At 41.9% G+C, this 16,588-nt stretch overlaps 2 protein-coding genes across 3 annotated transcripts in view; one reads left to right on the forward strand and one right to left on the reverse strand.

Moving 5' to 3' along the window:
* Positions 1 to 9,706, reverse strand: part of LOC147308586 (semaphorin-6B-like) — a 35,428-nt gene extending 25,722 nt beyond the window's left edge. Inside the window, exon 1 of the mRNA XM_086271332.1 lies at positions 9,131 to 9,706. The gene's annotated coding sequence lies outside the window, so the exon portion shown is untranslated. The remainder of the gene's footprint in view (positions 1 to 9,130) is intronic.
* A 1,740-nt stretch (positions 9,707 to 11,446) lies between these two features.
* On the forward strand, positions 11,447 to 16,360 carry LOC147308587 (alpha/beta hydrolase domain-containing protein 17A-like). Of its 2 annotated transcripts, XM_086272864.1 has the most exons (6): positions 11,466 to 11,624; positions 12,336 to 12,421; positions 13,171 to 13,652; positions 13,825 to 14,019; positions 15,067 to 15,246; positions 16,073 to 16,360. In XM_086272864.1, exons 3-6 carry the CDS (start codon positions 13,174 to 13,176, stop codon positions 16,296 to 16,298), a joined length of 1,080 nt encoding a protein of 359 aa, XP_086128990.1. In that variant the 5' UTR covers positions 11,466 to 11,624; positions 12,336 to 12,421; positions 13,171 to 13,173; the 3' UTR covers positions 16,299 to 16,360. The 2 variants fall into 2 exon arrangements, with proteins under 2 accessions (XP_086128991.1, XP_086128990.1); XM_086272865.1 differs by lacking the exon at positions 12,336 to 12,421 and having other exon boundaries at positions 11,447 to 11,624.
* The last annotated feature ends 228 nt before the right edge of the window (positions 16,361 to 16,588 follow it).

The following is a 16,588-nucleotide window of genomic DNA, read 5'->3' on the forward strand; positions in this document are numbered from 1 at the left end:
AGATTAATTAAGCCTGCTCATTAGAGAGTGTATTGATTACGGTTATTGATCCATAAGATAAGCAATACGATCTGGGCCAAGCCAACTTATTAAACCTTTGCCGCTATCCAGTGCAAAGACAAAGGTACTGTTTTTTTAATGATCTGAGTTATAAAAAAAAGAGGTTTGGGGCAACTCTTTGATTATCAAGGGCTCTGAGTTTTCCCAGCTGAGCCAAAATCCTGAATAAAGAAGTGAAAGATGAAAGACAAAAAGGGAGGAAGAGCGATGCCACTTGCGACTGCCTTCCAGCTCATCAAGCTATAAAAACCAGACTGGTGACAGGATGAGTATCAGGAAATCAGGAGAGGAGAGGTGAGCAAGTGGAGCAGAAGAAAGGATGTTATGCTATTTGTGTCAGATCATGTTGGTGTGATAGGATTAAATGGTGTGACACTGACACTCGTATCATGGGACGCATGTAATGACGACGACAGCCGCACGGTGCAATCTAGCCTCATCAGGCAGCTCATTAGCAAATCACCTGCTAACACCCACATAATTAGCAAATCAGCGGGTCATCTAAAGGAGCGCACACACCGGCTTTCACTTCTTATCAGTTTGACCATATGTTTGGTACTCGTCACTTGTGACTGAGCTTCATTTGACAGTGAGTCTTCTTCTCTGAGGTCTCGCCTGCCACAGCTGATCTGACAGGAACCAGAGGGGGTGAGCAGCATGCTGGGGACTTCTATACAACCTCCAGTATGTCAACAAGCTACGTGAAGGACATCTAGTTCGAGGATCAACTATTCAATATTTACCAATGATCCTGTCCCTAAATGCCTCATTGGCCTTGAATACACGCTGCACATGCTCATATTTGCATGACATCTCAGCTATTAAAGCTACCGAGTGAGATCAATACACTCTCATCCTGCTAAATAGGGAGTAAAGAGCACCATCCCTATTCACACTGATGAGCTTTGGCCATGAGCAAAGCCTGAGCAACACCCTCTAGCCCCCCCACCCAGGCACACGAGGCCGCCAACGCACACCCACACATCTACACATACAGGCAGACATCAACTCAATGCTATGACCTGTGCTGCACCCAGCTACACTACAGCCATTAATTAATCCTTTGACACACACACAGACACACACACACACAGCCACACAGACACACATATATATAAAGATATTATGGATGAATAAAATCCAAACCTATCTTTTCATGGTGTTGACATTTTACTCATGACTGTTACCAAGCTGTGTTTTATGGTGCGATGCACCGAATCTGTTGTTGTGATTAGGTCTTACAGGCAGAATCTTTTTTTTTTTTTCCTCTCAGTCTCTCGCTCACTGTTTGGCTGCGGCAACCACTCCACTCTGTGCCTTTGTTACCGTAGCAACCAATAGCAAAGCTAGGGAGAGATGTTTTATTGCAGTAGATGTAAACGTGAGGAGGGCGGGTCTGTCCTCTAACTCATACGTTACCCACATATGTGTGCGCAGTCAAACAAACAACACACACTGATGCGTACACACTTAAGCAGGAACACAAGTACACGCGCAGTCGTGTACATGGACACAGATGTAAGGAGGTGTGGGTCCCCGCATGGAGGGGGATGGGAGACAAGCAATTTGGTCTCTAAATTTATACATATATATATATATATATATATATATATATATATATATATATATATATATGTATATATATATATATATATATATATATGTATATATATATATATGCTGGACATAGTTTAAACTCTGAGTCCACAATTTTGGCCTTAAAGAACTATGTGTAGTGCTTTCAATGCTTTTCCCCAGTGAGCTTCTGAGACCTCCTCTGCTGTATTATTATGACAGACTGACTTTTACTAATATGCGATATACAATATACTTACAAGGATAACTGGACTGTAGAGTTTTCATGCTGGCTATGGCAGTATTAAAGACTCAGCTGAGAGAGAATCCTTTAGACCTTGTTCTCATTTGTAACACACTTGCTCCTTGAGGACAGTATGCAGGTTAAAGCCCGGAATAAAGCAAGATGGCCTAAGGGTAGAAACACAGACACGGGCTAAAATGGGAGAAGTGGGTCACCTTCAGACTTCAGTTTTCCGCGCTACAATCAGTATCGTTTCATTAATAGGATTCAATCAGATATGAGCTGAAAATGAAAAGGGTGCACTGGAAGGGTAAAAAATAGTGAAAAAAATCCAGAATCCTTCTTTGGTATGTGCTGCTACTGTACAGTAGACTCAATTCAGGCAAAATGTGATGAGCTGTGTTTGTAGCTGACCAGGGTGTTTGTCATGATGAATTTTAATTTTGTCCATTAATAGAGTGATACCAGTTAAATAGTTAGATCAAACTGTGATGTGGTAGCCTTCATGCACAAATCTGTTTCGACACTAAAAACAGAATCAACATGAGCTTTATATTTCAAAAGAGAAGCTGAGAATTCTTGGAGTCATCGCTCCAAGATCCAAAGACTCTGAAGGTGGGTTACAGCTCCTGTCTTTATCGTACACGTTGAGGATGCCATCTCTGTTAATGGGCAGTTCAACATTTTGTTTCCTCTTTTCTGCTCTGGAAATTAAATGTAAAGAGCTGAAAGTTAGCTCTTTGCAGAGACTGGAAAAAGCAAAAACAAGGTGTTTTATCACTGTTTTACATGTGTTATGTACAAGACTCTTTCTATGGCTGGGAGCTTCATGGAGAAGTCTTTAAAAACTTCCTGTAAAAGTGTGAATGAATGTTTTTACACTTCGGTTATAAGGTGTAATATGGGATTTTTCTTTCAATTTTTTGACAGAGCTAAGTTTCACCTGCTTTCGGGTTTGGTATTTAGCTAAATGAACTTGTCTTTTAATCCCAGAAGGAAAGTAAATGAGCATGGATCCCTAAAATGTTAATTTGACATGGCTCATTGGGTAAATTCCCACACATTGCTCTATAGATAACTTGGATTTTATGAATGACATGTGTCTTTTTTGTAAATCCGGGACTGGGTCTGTGACGCAAGTTCAGAATGGTTAATGTGAAAATCTCTCAAAACAGGTGGCTAGACTACATGGTGTCAAAGGAAGCAGGTTGGGAAGAAGCTAAATTAAAACACAGATATTTGATGTGTTTACATGCGCTCATATTCAATGACACGACAGAGCAAATGTCTATGACGGACACAGTCACGCGCTCCTCAGAAGTGGAAGTGTCGCGGTCTTTATCTTTATTGAGGTGGAGGCGATATTCCCTCAAGTGGCTGCTTGTCTCCTTAGAACGGGTCTAATCAGAGTTAAAGGAATCTGTCTCCTGCTGTTAAATATCCTAAAATACTATTCAATCTATAGGGTCATTTATATGCTAATGCAAAGGTTACCTCTGCGTATAGCTCTGACGCAGCTGTGTGCTGTTAGTTTATGGGTGAAAGCGGAAAAAGGTAAAAACTGCGAAAGAGATAATGAGGCTCAAGGAGATGAAAAGAGACGGTGCTAGCAAAAAAAGAAAAAAGAGACAGAAGGGAGATGAGGAAAAGGGTGGAGAAGACACAGAGAGGAAGTGATGTTCCCCTGGGTGAGTGCCATAGGTAATTAAAATAGGATGGACAGAGCTGGAGTCTAGCCAGAGAGGGTTTCATCTCCCCTCAGACATCTTCTCCAACAGGCCCTTTGCCTAAAGCTAAATTGCTGGTAGTGACAGACACACAGCATGCAGGGAGCTATCAGTGTCTGGGTGACAGGCAGGTTTGTGCAGAAAAGTAGAGAGGATGCATCTAAACATGCAAATAACAACAATTTGTGGGCTAAAAAACAGGCAAATGTATGTACTTTTTATTGCTACTGTGGGATAGAAATGCATATGAAAACGTCTGAAACAGCACACGCACACACGCAGACAGACACACACATAGACTTGCACGCACAGAAAACATTTACCGTGCTGTACAAAGCTGCAGCAAGGGCAAACGTTGCTAACCAGAGTTTGACTGCAGTAAGCACATATACATTCACTGCACAGCTCCGAGCTGGAGGCAGGCACATGAGTATGCAGTGCACACACTCAGACACACACTATGAGCACAGAGTCAAGCGCACGCACACCCCTGTGCGTACGACGCCAGTGAAGATGCAGTCTAATTACACAACAGCGACAGGGGTTTTTCGCCTATGAATTTGACCTGGTTTTATACAGTCATTATCCTGTTTAGTCACACAGTCTTAATGGTGTCCATGACATCTGTCTCCAGGCAGAATCTTTTTTTTTACTCCCTTCTTATCAATTTCTGAAGCAAAGCCTCGTTATTTTTTAACATTCATTACAAGGAAAGAAATCTGCTTGGTAACTGGTTCTCTTTTGACAAAAATAAACTGTGGATTTTGCAGCCAAAAATAATCGTTGCATTTGTTGTATTTTTTCTTTCTTTTTTTACCTTGTGTTTTTCACTGACCAGCACTCGTCATCCACCTGCCTATTCATTTTTCTACCTCAACAAAGACTATGCTAAATAGGCTGTGCTAATGTCCCTGCGCGGCATCCATTACCATACATCTCACACTCTGTTAGTGGCTTCTCTTATGCCGGTGTAGAAGGGGCTGAAAGGTAGCTCATTTTCATGACATGCTGTTCTTTGTGTGCTGTGATCACCGGCAGCAGTAAATATAGCTCTTTTGGCAGAGGCCTGCTAAGAGGATCATAGCCCACAATAGGTGGTCTTCTCACTGCAGATATCAAAAATGCCAAAGAATCTGCTTGTACACATGTACATGATGCATGCTTGCACAGACACACACTCCCACAGCAGCAGCAGCAGCAGCAGCAGCAGCAGCAGCAGCAGCAGCAGCAGCAGCAACAGCAGCAGCAGCAGCAGCAGCGTATAAACACCCATACACTGACACCTCCCCTGAGAAAGTTCTCTCCTCCTCGCAGGTATAATTGTGTTTCTGCTATGCTTTGCTCCTCTCCGTTCAGTTGTGACTGGGTCCCCAGAAGAAAAGCCATAATTAAAAGAGAAAAGTTGTGTTTGCCGCGAAGATGGGATGGGTGCAGGCGAGGACAGAGAGGGGAGAGAAAGATTAGCCACAACAAAGCTTCACCAGGCCACAAAACAGTCTCAAGTAGCTGGAAAGACAAAGGACTCCAATGCTTTTATCTCCCAATAAAAAAAAAAAAAGTCCTCCAAATCCCTCCGGCTAAGCTGCCATAACTAAAGCTTGCTTTTTGGCATAGGTGCTCACTGAATGTGTTGGACAACAAAAGCAGCAAAATATGAGAAGATAGACCAAGCTCCCAAGAAATATATATATATATATAAAGCCCCATTCATTTTGTGCAGAGAAGTAAAAAGTCAAGTGCCTTAGTGGTGGCATTTGAGAAAAGGTTACTGGTTATTTGCTTATCTTGTTTGTGTGCGCGCGTAGATGTGTGCGAGTGCTTCAGTGAAAGCATGGAGTGGATGGTCATTTTCTCCCTTTTGCAATTTTGCGATGTAAATGAGATCACAGAATGAAGGAGATTAGGCGGTCTCTATCTGTCTGAGTTGAAACAGCTGTGATAACGCTCCAAACCCAATTTCTAGCCACTTAAACGGGAATACGAGTTACGTGCAAAGGAGAGGGTTGATTTGCGAGACATACTTCCTTTTTTCAAGCTCATGTGCGACACACGCACGTGTAGTACGCGCACATGAAATATGTGCGTACACCTTCCCACTCCTCACCTCTGGGTGAGGGAGTAATGGGAGGTGCTGATGAGGTAAGACAGTGGATAGAACAATACAATAAGAACACATGTATTTGAGTAATCTAACATGCTCATGTATCAAGTTATCCAAAACTACTCAGATTATGTTTGATGTCATTTACTATTTCAAAAGCTTGCAGGTAGCTTGTATTTGGCAGCTGATTACATTTCATAATAGTATGATCCATCCCTGCATGCGAGGCCTTTATAGCGTGTGAAGAATGTGCACAGGCATACATAAAAAGAGCAGCACCCTCAGGGAGGAATCACTGAAAGAAGAGTCATAAAACTGAAGATGTATGGCCACTCTGAAGGGATTTTAACATGGAAATAACTGCACGGTATTATTACACGGCGCATGTGGCTGATGCAACAACTAAATCCACATGCTTCAGCCACCTTGGCCACCTGAACATCATTTATCTTGCAGTGTGCACTTTATGGTGTTGTGGACAATTTACAGCAGTTTTCCACAGGTAACGCTCCTCTGTTTGCAGGGGTACTTGCTATCTTGCTTCTTTCCGTCTAAAACATCTGGAGGGGCTTGCTGGGGGGGGCAGTAAAACTCCTGAAAGCCTCTCACATCAACACAGAGAAGCTTTGCGTAAAGGAGTATATTTTAAACACCTATCTCAGCATAGGGAACAAAGTTCTGCCAAGGAAAGAAAGCACGCCTGCATGACTCCTGACCCTCTGGCCCCCTTTAATCCTGCAGAATGACTGCCTGAGGTCCATGCACCGAGGGCCCAGCGGGAATAGGTCACCCAGCAGATGCCTGCCTGCTTAAACTCTTCTGATTTCATTGCCCCGAGGTCTGAGAACTCCATCGCCCCTTTGAAGTGTCAATTTTGTTCTGAAGAATCCCACCAAACCCTGCCACCCGATAAATATGGCTCCCTGTATGAAACTGGAGCCTCGTAATATGCTGGCTCCTTTTGAGGAAAATAAGCATTTCTTCAAATCTCTTGATACTAGACGCAGCTTTGTTTTGTTTTACAATCAGATTAGTGGATAATCCTGTCTCCGCTTTGACACAGAAATTACTGTTAGGGCAGGTGGGAGTTCATTCATCAAGTCTGGAAAGTAAAGTTCATCCAAACACTGTAAGAGCGTATGTTACCATTACTTGAGTGGGTGGTAGGCATGTCCAGGCTGTGTGAGAACAAGGCAATCTACAGTGAGCAACTTACGGGTTAAATGTAATGAGAAAATTAGAAAAGGACAAAAAACAAACAAAAAACCCCCAGAAAGCATTAACTTATTTCACAAAAATCTGCTCACCCAACCGAGTTTATTGAGTATAAAAGATCTTCGGGGCTGGCAAATAAAGAAACAAGTAAATCTGATAAGAAAGCGACTGGTTTTGCAGCAGCTTGCAGCCTCCCAGTGTTAAACCAGGGGTGTCTGACTGTTCCTTTCTGTGTACCAGAGGTAAAGAGGAGCAATTTGTCGCCAATTGCTTGACGTATTCTCTTGGCAATAGGAACAGAGAAGCTGTTAGGTAACATCTCTTTCCTTCCAACATCTTCTGTCTGTTTCATCTCACTCTGCTTAACACACAGGATCTGAGACTGTCATTCTACACATTTTTAGAAATGTGGTACTTAACAACCCCATCACAGTAATCTGCCTTTGATTTACTCTCTTTGTGTTGGGCTGTATTACTCTGGAATCCAATCTCTTTCTCTGTTTTTTCCCTCCAAGACTGAATTTCTCCGTTTGTGGCTTAGCATATGTGATTGAATAGAGTCCTATGTGATCAATAGAGTTCATTAAATGTCCCTATGGGAAGCTATCTCAACCTGAAGCTTTCTACATTGTGTTTACCTGCAGCTCGCTTTGCTTTATCAATTCAAGTAGTTTCACTTTTGCTTATGGCATAATAGATTTTATAATTAAATTCCTCATTCCTGGCCATCCTCTGCTATTTTCCTAAATGTACACTGAAGTATCCATTTGGTTCCCTTCAGTATGGGCTGTGGGCTTTGGGGTGGGGATGTTAGAAAGGTTTGGTGTAGCTGTATGTTTTTGATGGGTAGGTGTTAGATGGATTTCCAAAGGAAGGCTGAAGGAAAGAGTGGCTGCACCTGTTGTTCCCTGCGGTTGCTGTGTGGTGGGGTTAGCACCTGCTCGCACGGCTGCTGTGTGGATGTCTGTGTGGGCAGCAGGGATAACAGGGAAACCATTCACACCCGCTCCAAGTGCTGTCTGCAGCCCCTCTCCCTCAACACTTGTGCTTTCTGCTCCATCATTTCTTTTTCTGTGTTTTTTTTTTACCCCCCCTGTAGTTTATGCCAGGACTGCTTCATCCTTTGCATTGTTAGCCTGTCTGTCTTTTTCTGTCTGTCACCAACCATCTCTTTTTGCCTTTCAGCTCGCACAGAAAAACAAACACAAATTACAGCAGCTGGAAGCTGTAATAGTCCTTCTGTGGAACTTGATAGCTTTTAGTATGAAGGGTGAAGTTGTAAACAGTGAACTACATGTAACTGTTAAATCACTTCAGTAGAAGCTGGGACAGCAGTGACTGAGCACTTAACTTTGGCTATAGAGGTTGTGAGTGCGCAGGCTGGTTATGGACTATTCGGGTGTCAGTTCTTGTAACTGTAAAAGGCACATTTAGGAGAAAAGACATAAAGTGACTTCAGTTTGTGTCACTCTGTGACTGAACCTATGCGATGAAAATATTGAGGCACATGTGTCTATGTGTAAATTCACAACAATTTTCCATTTCTTCAATTTCATTTCATTTATCAACTGTTTTCTTTGCGCATTCACCCTGTAACCACACAAGTGAGTAATGACATAATCAATCGACTTTATGGCTTCTAAATGATCACATCTGACCTTTTCTCTTGTTAAAGAAATAAAAAAAAAACACTTGCAAACACTAAAGAAAACCATCATAAATGTACACAGAGGGGCAGTAAAATATGTCACCGGGGAGCAATGGGCACAAATCACGACCTATGATCCAATCCAAATGAAAATGTTAATTAAGCCGTATCCGTCGTTTTAATGTTACATGGTAATGTGCATTGTGAGTCTTTATTTATTTAAATATTTAGTTATTTTGCTGAGACATCACTCAAGCCTATAAAGAATAAGCATTTCAAAACCATATGCAACACGTGAAAGCAAAATGATGAAGATTTGCACGTCATACGCAAATAACACCAAACTTGCACAGCAGACACAAAGAGCAGCTCGTGCCCACAAAGGTCCAGACGGTACCACATCCAAGCCGGAGGACTGTAATAATGCAGCATGGCGTTTAGTGGCAGTAATAAAATTGCACACTTATACACTACCTGTTCACCCCAACCACCCTCCGTTTCCCTCAAAGCATCTGTTCATCTATCCATCTCCAAACCCCACCATCATTTGGCATACTCACCGCGCCAGATGGCCAGGTATTGGAGGGTGAGGCAGGTGCCAATCGCCAACTCGCCCTCGCCGGTCGATCTTCTTCTTTTCTATGATGAAACCGGGGTTGGGTAGCACAGCTCGGGGGTATTCAAAGCCTCTCTAAAATTGCGCTCCTCAGCCGCACCTCACCTGTCCCTTCCCTCTGTTGTGCGTCGCCGTAGCATCACTGCGCGTCCAAAACGCCCAGTCAACTAAACGTTTGGTTTTTTTTCTCCTCCCTGAAGGAAAAGAGTCCGTAGTGTAATTGCGTAAAATCTACTGAGGTTTCTGTGATCTCGAATGCGTTTTGCGTCCCGTTAGGTTTGTTCCGATCCTTGCAAATTCCCCAAATCCTGCAATTGCGGGGCAGTATGAAGTCTTCTTTCAAGAGGTACCGTGCAGTTTTCTGCACTTGGTCGAGCTGCGGCTTTGAAATCAGTTGTCAGCAAAATCTAATCCCCTTTTTAAATTTACAGTGGCGAGGTGAAACGTCCAACGCAGAGCAGGCACAGTGACAACAGGGGCCCATAATTCACACCCCCATGAAACACAGTCCTGCAGTGGATCAATGATGAATGGAGGACCTCTCTCTCTCTCTCTCTCTCTCTCTCTCTCTCTCACACACACACGCGCGCGCGCACAAACACATACAGGTCTATACGTACTGCATGTTGTGAGTTACAGAACATAAACATAAAGCTGCAGAGTGAACTAGCACATTAACAATATTTTGCCAAATAATAAAAATACCCGAATAAAGCTTATGACTAAATACATAACTGGCAGACGCCTTCACCTTAATGAATACAAAGAGGGTTTAAAGACAAAGACATGCACCTCTACTAAAATGGTGAAATAATAAGTAGACAGATGTAGGGCCGGATCTATACCAAAATATCACCAAATAACACTTGTTTTAATTGTAAACGACATCAGCAAAAAGACATGAAAATATATGGATATATATCTGTTATTCATTGCATAAAAGCAAACTCAAACAAACAAACACACAAACAAGCAAAAAGTGTTAATCAGATAAAATAAAATAATTAATAAAAATATCCTTGCTCTCAAATTCATTATAAGGTTAGTTTAGCATACTGTATTTATATTATTTCTTTTTCTTTTTCCTGCCATGTTCTTTTACTAACCTTATTTGAGGTATTGTATTATTACATTTATCTCTCTTTTATAGTTCTCTGTCTCATATTACCTACAGACATATGCATTTCATCACATGTAGGTATCAGGACATTGGTTGTCCACCCTGTTTCCCACCACATAGTTATACAAATAGTTTTACATATGCATATACACAGATATGTCTGGATCAATGCAAACTAAGTCAGTAAGGAATTTTGAAGGGCTGCTATGCCACATTGGTCTCTGTTTTTAAGTCCTTCATCACATAATTGGGCATAATGTGAAGAGTGGGTTGAGAGGGTTATTAGTGTGAGTGGTGAGTGCTAAGAATGCAGTGGATCTGAGAGCTTGGGATGGGGGTGCAAATAATTGTGGAGGCAGTAAACAAAGACAAGATTTTGCATTCAGAAAGCTAGGACTTCCTAAAAACTAAGAATAAATAAAATAACTGATATCTAGTTGGTCTCATTTTGTTTTGTTTTTACTCCATGTTATTGAAATAATAGAGCGTGCACACACACACGCACATAAATCCATTCTGCTGCATAATAAGCACCTTCAAGCTCGACACAGCTGCATTTTGCAGTACTTCTGGGCTTATAATTAAGATTTTAAATGCAGCATATTTACTACTGATTGAGTATTTTCTGCACTGTGGCATTGGCTCATCCTCACTGCTGTTCCAACAAATAGCACATTTTCAAATACATTTTGTCTCCAGTGAATATGAAAAAAAAACAAACCCTTACTTCTGTGACCTGCTGTTCGAGCTATTTTAATTTAATCTCCCAGATTCACGGATTTGATTAAATATGCTCTATTATTATTATTATTATTACTATTATTATTAGTAGTAGTATTAGCATTAGTACTAGTATTATTATTTTGTTAAAATTTTGAAGAACTTTGTAAACCCCTCCACCTATTTTGTCCTTTGTAATTACACTGGTGTTACCCATATAACTGACACTATATAGAAAAGATTGACAGTGTGCAATAATAAACAATGATAAATAAAATGATAACTGAATGTCACTGTTTAAATTTACTTGCGGACAATATCTATTAAAAAATAAATTTCAAGATAATAAATTATTGCTGTCACATTATAATAAAGCTTTAAAAGGGATTACGTTCTTACGTCACTTCCGGTTGTCGTAAGACAGTAGTAGAAAAAAAATCTGTTTGCCATGAATATCAGCTAGCTAGCCACCGACAGCTGTTAGTACACTTGAGTAAAATCATCCATGTCAAGGCAAAAGAGGGAATATCGAAGTCTTGTGCTGCTTCTGTGTACAAATAGGGGCACACCTTCCTGCCTCCAAGCCTACTGTGAATCGGTAAGCAGCTCGCATTTAGGATACCTTGCTAACGAGCTAGCCGCCGCTAGCTGCTTGCCTCGCTAACGCTAAGTGATGATCTATTCGACTCGGAGCTGATATTAACGTGTGCACCGGCTAGTGTGCAGCAGCAGCGTGGCCCTTATCTAGCTCATCGGTCGCATGCATTGCTATGCCAGCAGTCTGCTGCAGTTATACAGCCAACATCGATGGCTAACACTAGAGGTTATTATCGTTAACCATGTAGCTACCGTTAGCATATCGCTCTGTGTGACTGTCTGCTGAGGGGGTGTTGAATTTAAGCACTCTTGTCCACCCGTTTCAAGGGTATCTAAATAACCTTAATCTCCCCCTGAGAGGTTAGGAGCTACAGTCCACACCTGAAGTTAAATATTTCATATTTACTTAAGATTATGGGTCGTGTGCAATGATGTCAACAACAGCAGACAAATAATGGGTTGTCACATACTTTCCACAAAGCTGATCTCATCCTCATACGATTCCAGGATGCTATTGACTTTTATAATTGTATATGACCTAAATGTAATCCAAAGCAGCGGCGACTGTTTTAGACTGAGACTCATAAAGCGGCCACGCCTTTGTAACTGTATATTGCCATGTATAATTTTGTCGTGTTGCGCGACGCAAAACCATTTTAAACATTTCTTTCTTTCTTCATCTTCTTCTTTTTCTTCCTAAAAAAAAAAAAAGATCCAGCTGGCTCAGTGACAAGACCAGAGGACGTTGGCACCATTGTGTGCCAGTAGATTTCAAGATACTGGGATTTTTGAATCCAGGTACGTCCATAACAGGACATAGCAGGGTTTCCCCAAGGCAGCTGGTTAGCAGAGGTGGTTAAACTATTTGTGTGTAGCCATCCACCCAAAACCGAATTTTTTTATTCACTTTGAAAAACACTCTTCACCAATCAGTCTGTTTAAATTAACTTATAGTTCTTTTGGCATCACATCTCATCTTCAGTGTAGTTAGCAGATGGCAGTTTAAATCTTTGCCTCACTGATTAAATATTTTTCCTTTGCTGAATGATGTGATACCACTACTCTTCTCATAAGCTAAATCATCTTTCCATCCATCTTTTACTTATCCAAATTAAGGTTGGTGGGGTGTGGGTGGCTGGAGCTAGTCCAGATAAGAGGCAGGGTACACCCTGGACAGGTTACCAATTTTTGCAGGGTTATTGCATAGAGACAGAACAACCATTCGCTAATCACTAATTAATCTGACCCCATTCATGACTTTGGCATGTGGGAGGAAGCTGGAGTACCTGGAGAACCCACAAAGACATAGAAATAACATGTAAAGGAAAGACAACAGTTCTATCAACTGCACCATTGTAGCGTTGTAAGCTTAATCAGCCAAACAATAATAAATATGTAAAAAAAAAAAAAAATTTTAAACAAAGAAAGAAACTGTGGGAAACCCTGTTGTGAACTAGTGGTTAAAGGCTTTGCTTGTAGCATGTTGTTTTTGTTCTGTTTTTCCTGACTCCTAATTATTCTGTCTGCTATATCTGTATTTCCACCAGAAGATGAACGGTCTGTCCATACGAGAGCTATGCTGCCTCTTCTGCTGCCCCCCATGCCCAAGCCGCATTGCAGCCAAACTGGCTTTCCTCCCCCCAGAGCCCACCTATGCTCTTCTCCCTGACCCAGATCCAGTTTCTGGGGCTGGAGCGGCATCTGGGTCCACGTCTGCGACTGGTCTCCCTTCTCTCGGAGCCCCTGGACTTCGCTCTCGACTCAGCACTGCTAGCGGAGGTGACAGAGGAGGCGGCGGCGGTGGTGTTGGAGGTGGTGGCGGTGGTGGAGGAGGAGGTGGTGGTAGCAGCAGTGGCAGTGGTGGTGGCAGCAGTGTTGGGAGTGAGGGCAGGTGGAAGCTGCATCTCACAGAGAGAGCAGAGTTCCAGTATTCACAGAGAGAGCTGGACGTGACGGATGTATTCCTGACCAGATCTAGCCGAGGAAACAGGGTTGGATGCATGTACATTCGCTGTGCCCCAAATGCCAGGTGAGAGGCACAGCAGCACCTGGAAACCATGAGACATTTTTTGGATAAGTGGATCACAACCTTGTGTGTCTGTATTTAGAATGCAGTTGTTTGTGGGATTTCACACCAACCCTGGGCCGCACAACTCGCTGCCTAACTTCCTTTTTTCCAATTTTTCTGCTTTGTCCCTCAGGTTCACTGTTCTGTTTTCCCACGGTAATGCAGTAGACCTGGGCCAGATGAGCAGTTTCTACATCGGATTAGGGACCCGCATCAACTGCAACATCTTCTCTTATGATTACTCAGGCTACGGCGTTAGCACTGGCAAGCCTTCTGAGAAGAACTTATATGCTGACATTGATGCTGCCTGGCACGCCCTGCGCTCAAGGTAAGAAGGCCCAAATTCAGTCCTTGGTGGGTCCAAACCTAATGGGCAGCAAGCATGAAATGCCATTTAAGTTTTTAAGGGCCACTTACATCACTGACTGGTAACTTTTTGAAAAAAACAAAACCCAAATAAACAAAAAAAACATTTGGTTGGCTCATGAAAGCTTTTTCCCTGCTGACCACAGTGGCTTCTCTCTGTCGTTCAGCCAGTGTAGTCACAGCTAAACAGTAGGATGACATACTGTGCTCTACGTGAAGTGGTGCATCTAATATTCTTCTTTCTTACTTGTCCCTCTTGTTTATCTGCTGCCATCATAGTTAATGAGCCTAATGTTGGTAGAAAATTAACATTTCCAGATGGCACCGCAGAGGACGCTGAACAAATAAAACAAGATTCTGGTTTATTTCAACATTTTATTTTTGTGCTTTTCATTGTGGCTTATGCCACGTATGTTTGTGCTTTTCAACAAGTTTTCCCCCAAACTTTTTTACATGCATGAATCCCTTTTGTTTTTATTTATTTTTTTCTTGTTCACGCGAATCATTTTCTTTTCTTTCCCCATCCTGCCAGCTGGCCTAATCACCCTGCCAACTGTGCAAACTGTGAGTGTAACTAGCAATTACAGCAAACAGTAAACAGATTAACTACTGTAACTCAAGCTTATGTGTGCAAGCATAAAAAAAACGCTTTAACTTTGCACAGCGTGTTCTCTCTTTAATATTCAGGGGTGGAAGAAAACCGTTCAGAGCACGAGTCTGAAAATTAGCGTTTATCTGGACATGAGAAGTTTCACACTTGTACACTGTGCTCAACATATTTCTGTGTTCAGTGTTTGCACTTGCATAGCATTTGTTAACCTGAGGTAATGTGGTTCCTCTTCACCCACTCTCACACCTGATGGCGACTGTGCGGGATCAGGACAAACTTGCAGTCAGTGTTTTGTCTTGTGGAGGAGCTGGGAATAAAACCACCAACTCTCTGATTAGGGGACAGGCTGTGTCACTTATTGCCAAAATTTATTGTGAAACGTGAATTTTTGTGTCTCAGGTACGGCATCAGCCCTGAGAATATCATCCTGTACGGACAGAGCATCGGCACGGTGCCTACAGTCGATTTGGCATCGCGGTTTGAGTGTGCTGCTGTGGTCCTCCACTCTCCTCTCACCTCCGGCATGAGGGTTGCCTTCCCCGACACTAAGAAAACATATTGCTTTGATGCTTTTCCAAAGTAAGTTCACTTCCCAAGACTGCAAACCTGAAGACTGTCGATTTGATTACTTGGAAGTCATTTAGAATTAAGTGAATTATTACAGTTTAATTAAGTGAAAAGGAAACATGACTAGCGTCTCAGTTCTTTTCTGAAGCAGAATTAGTCCATCTGTATGTTCTAACTTCTTAACAGTGTTGATTGTTGCAATAGAGCGATAGTTTGAGACATCATATTTTAAATTCAGTTCATTTAAAAGGTACAGAGCATGTGTTAATGAACATATCGATATAAATATGCCTGGATTAGCCACAAAGCTACTTTTATATATAGTCCCTTGCAGGATATTAATACTTTATTTCTAAATGGTGATGTATAGCAGTGTGATGTGGTCTGTTGAAGATATTTTCATAGACTTGATAGGACTGCTTGGAAAAAGCAGATGCACAGGGGGTTTTATTTATTATTTTGTTAATGTTCATTTTAAATCCTCGTACTTGCTCATTGCTCTGTAAATGTTTTTTTTTTAATGAAAGATTGGAAAATTGTACTGTTTTACAACCAAATCGAATGATACAGAGTTTAACCATGTTTCGATTGTTGCTGAAATTATTAGCATTTAGATAGATTGCAGAGAAACCTTCAGAATGACCACATGCTGTTCTTTGTTACAGAAGAAATTAAAAATCTTATAGAACCACCGGTTTCAAATGCAGATTCTCAAAAAAGAAAAAGAGATTAGATGTAAAATCAATCTGCATGCCATAAGACGTGCTGAGACAAATGCATTACAATGGGACAGAGAAATTGATTCCGTTCTCTGCATTTTCTGTAAATATTCTTCCAGCATCGAGAAGGTGTCAAAGATCCCATCTCCAGTGCTTATCATTCACGGTACAGAGGACGAGGTGATCGACTTCTCCCACGGCCTGGCTCTGTTCGAGCGCTGTCCCAAGGCCGTGGAGCCGCTCTGGGTGGAGGGAGCGGGCCACAACGACATTGAGCTTTACAGTCAGTACCTGGAGAGGCTACGACGCTTTATTAACCAGGACCTGGCTGCACAGCATGCCTGAGAAACACACAGCCTCTCTGTGTTTGTATGAATGAGACTGTGTGTGTGTATTTGTGAATACGTGGGGGGGTGGGTGGATATAGGCATGTTTGCATAGAAATATGGGTGAAGGGAGGGGGGGGCTCTAAAGGGGTTGTGTGATTTTTGGTCACATCTGTGTGTCTTGAAGCAGCACACCTTCAGGTTAAACACAAACACAAACTATGTTCTGTTTCCTGTTTTAAAGGTTAGAACATTTTTAATAAGGATAGATGACACTACAGTAGATAAAGAAACAACCTCACAGGTGCA

This window comes from Aulonocara sp. 'chitande type north' Nkhata Bay, linkage group LG18, assembly GCF_057382095.1.
Source record: "Aulonocara sp. 'chitande type north' Nkhata Bay isolate Kocher_YH1m ecotype deep benthic linkage group LG18, A_spYH_male_GT1.1, whole genome shotgun sequence".
In the NCBI taxonomy this organism is placed as follows: domain Eukaryota; kingdom Metazoa; phylum Chordata; class Actinopteri; order Cichliformes; family Cichlidae; genus Aulonocara; species Aulonocara sp. 'chitande type north' Nkhata Bay.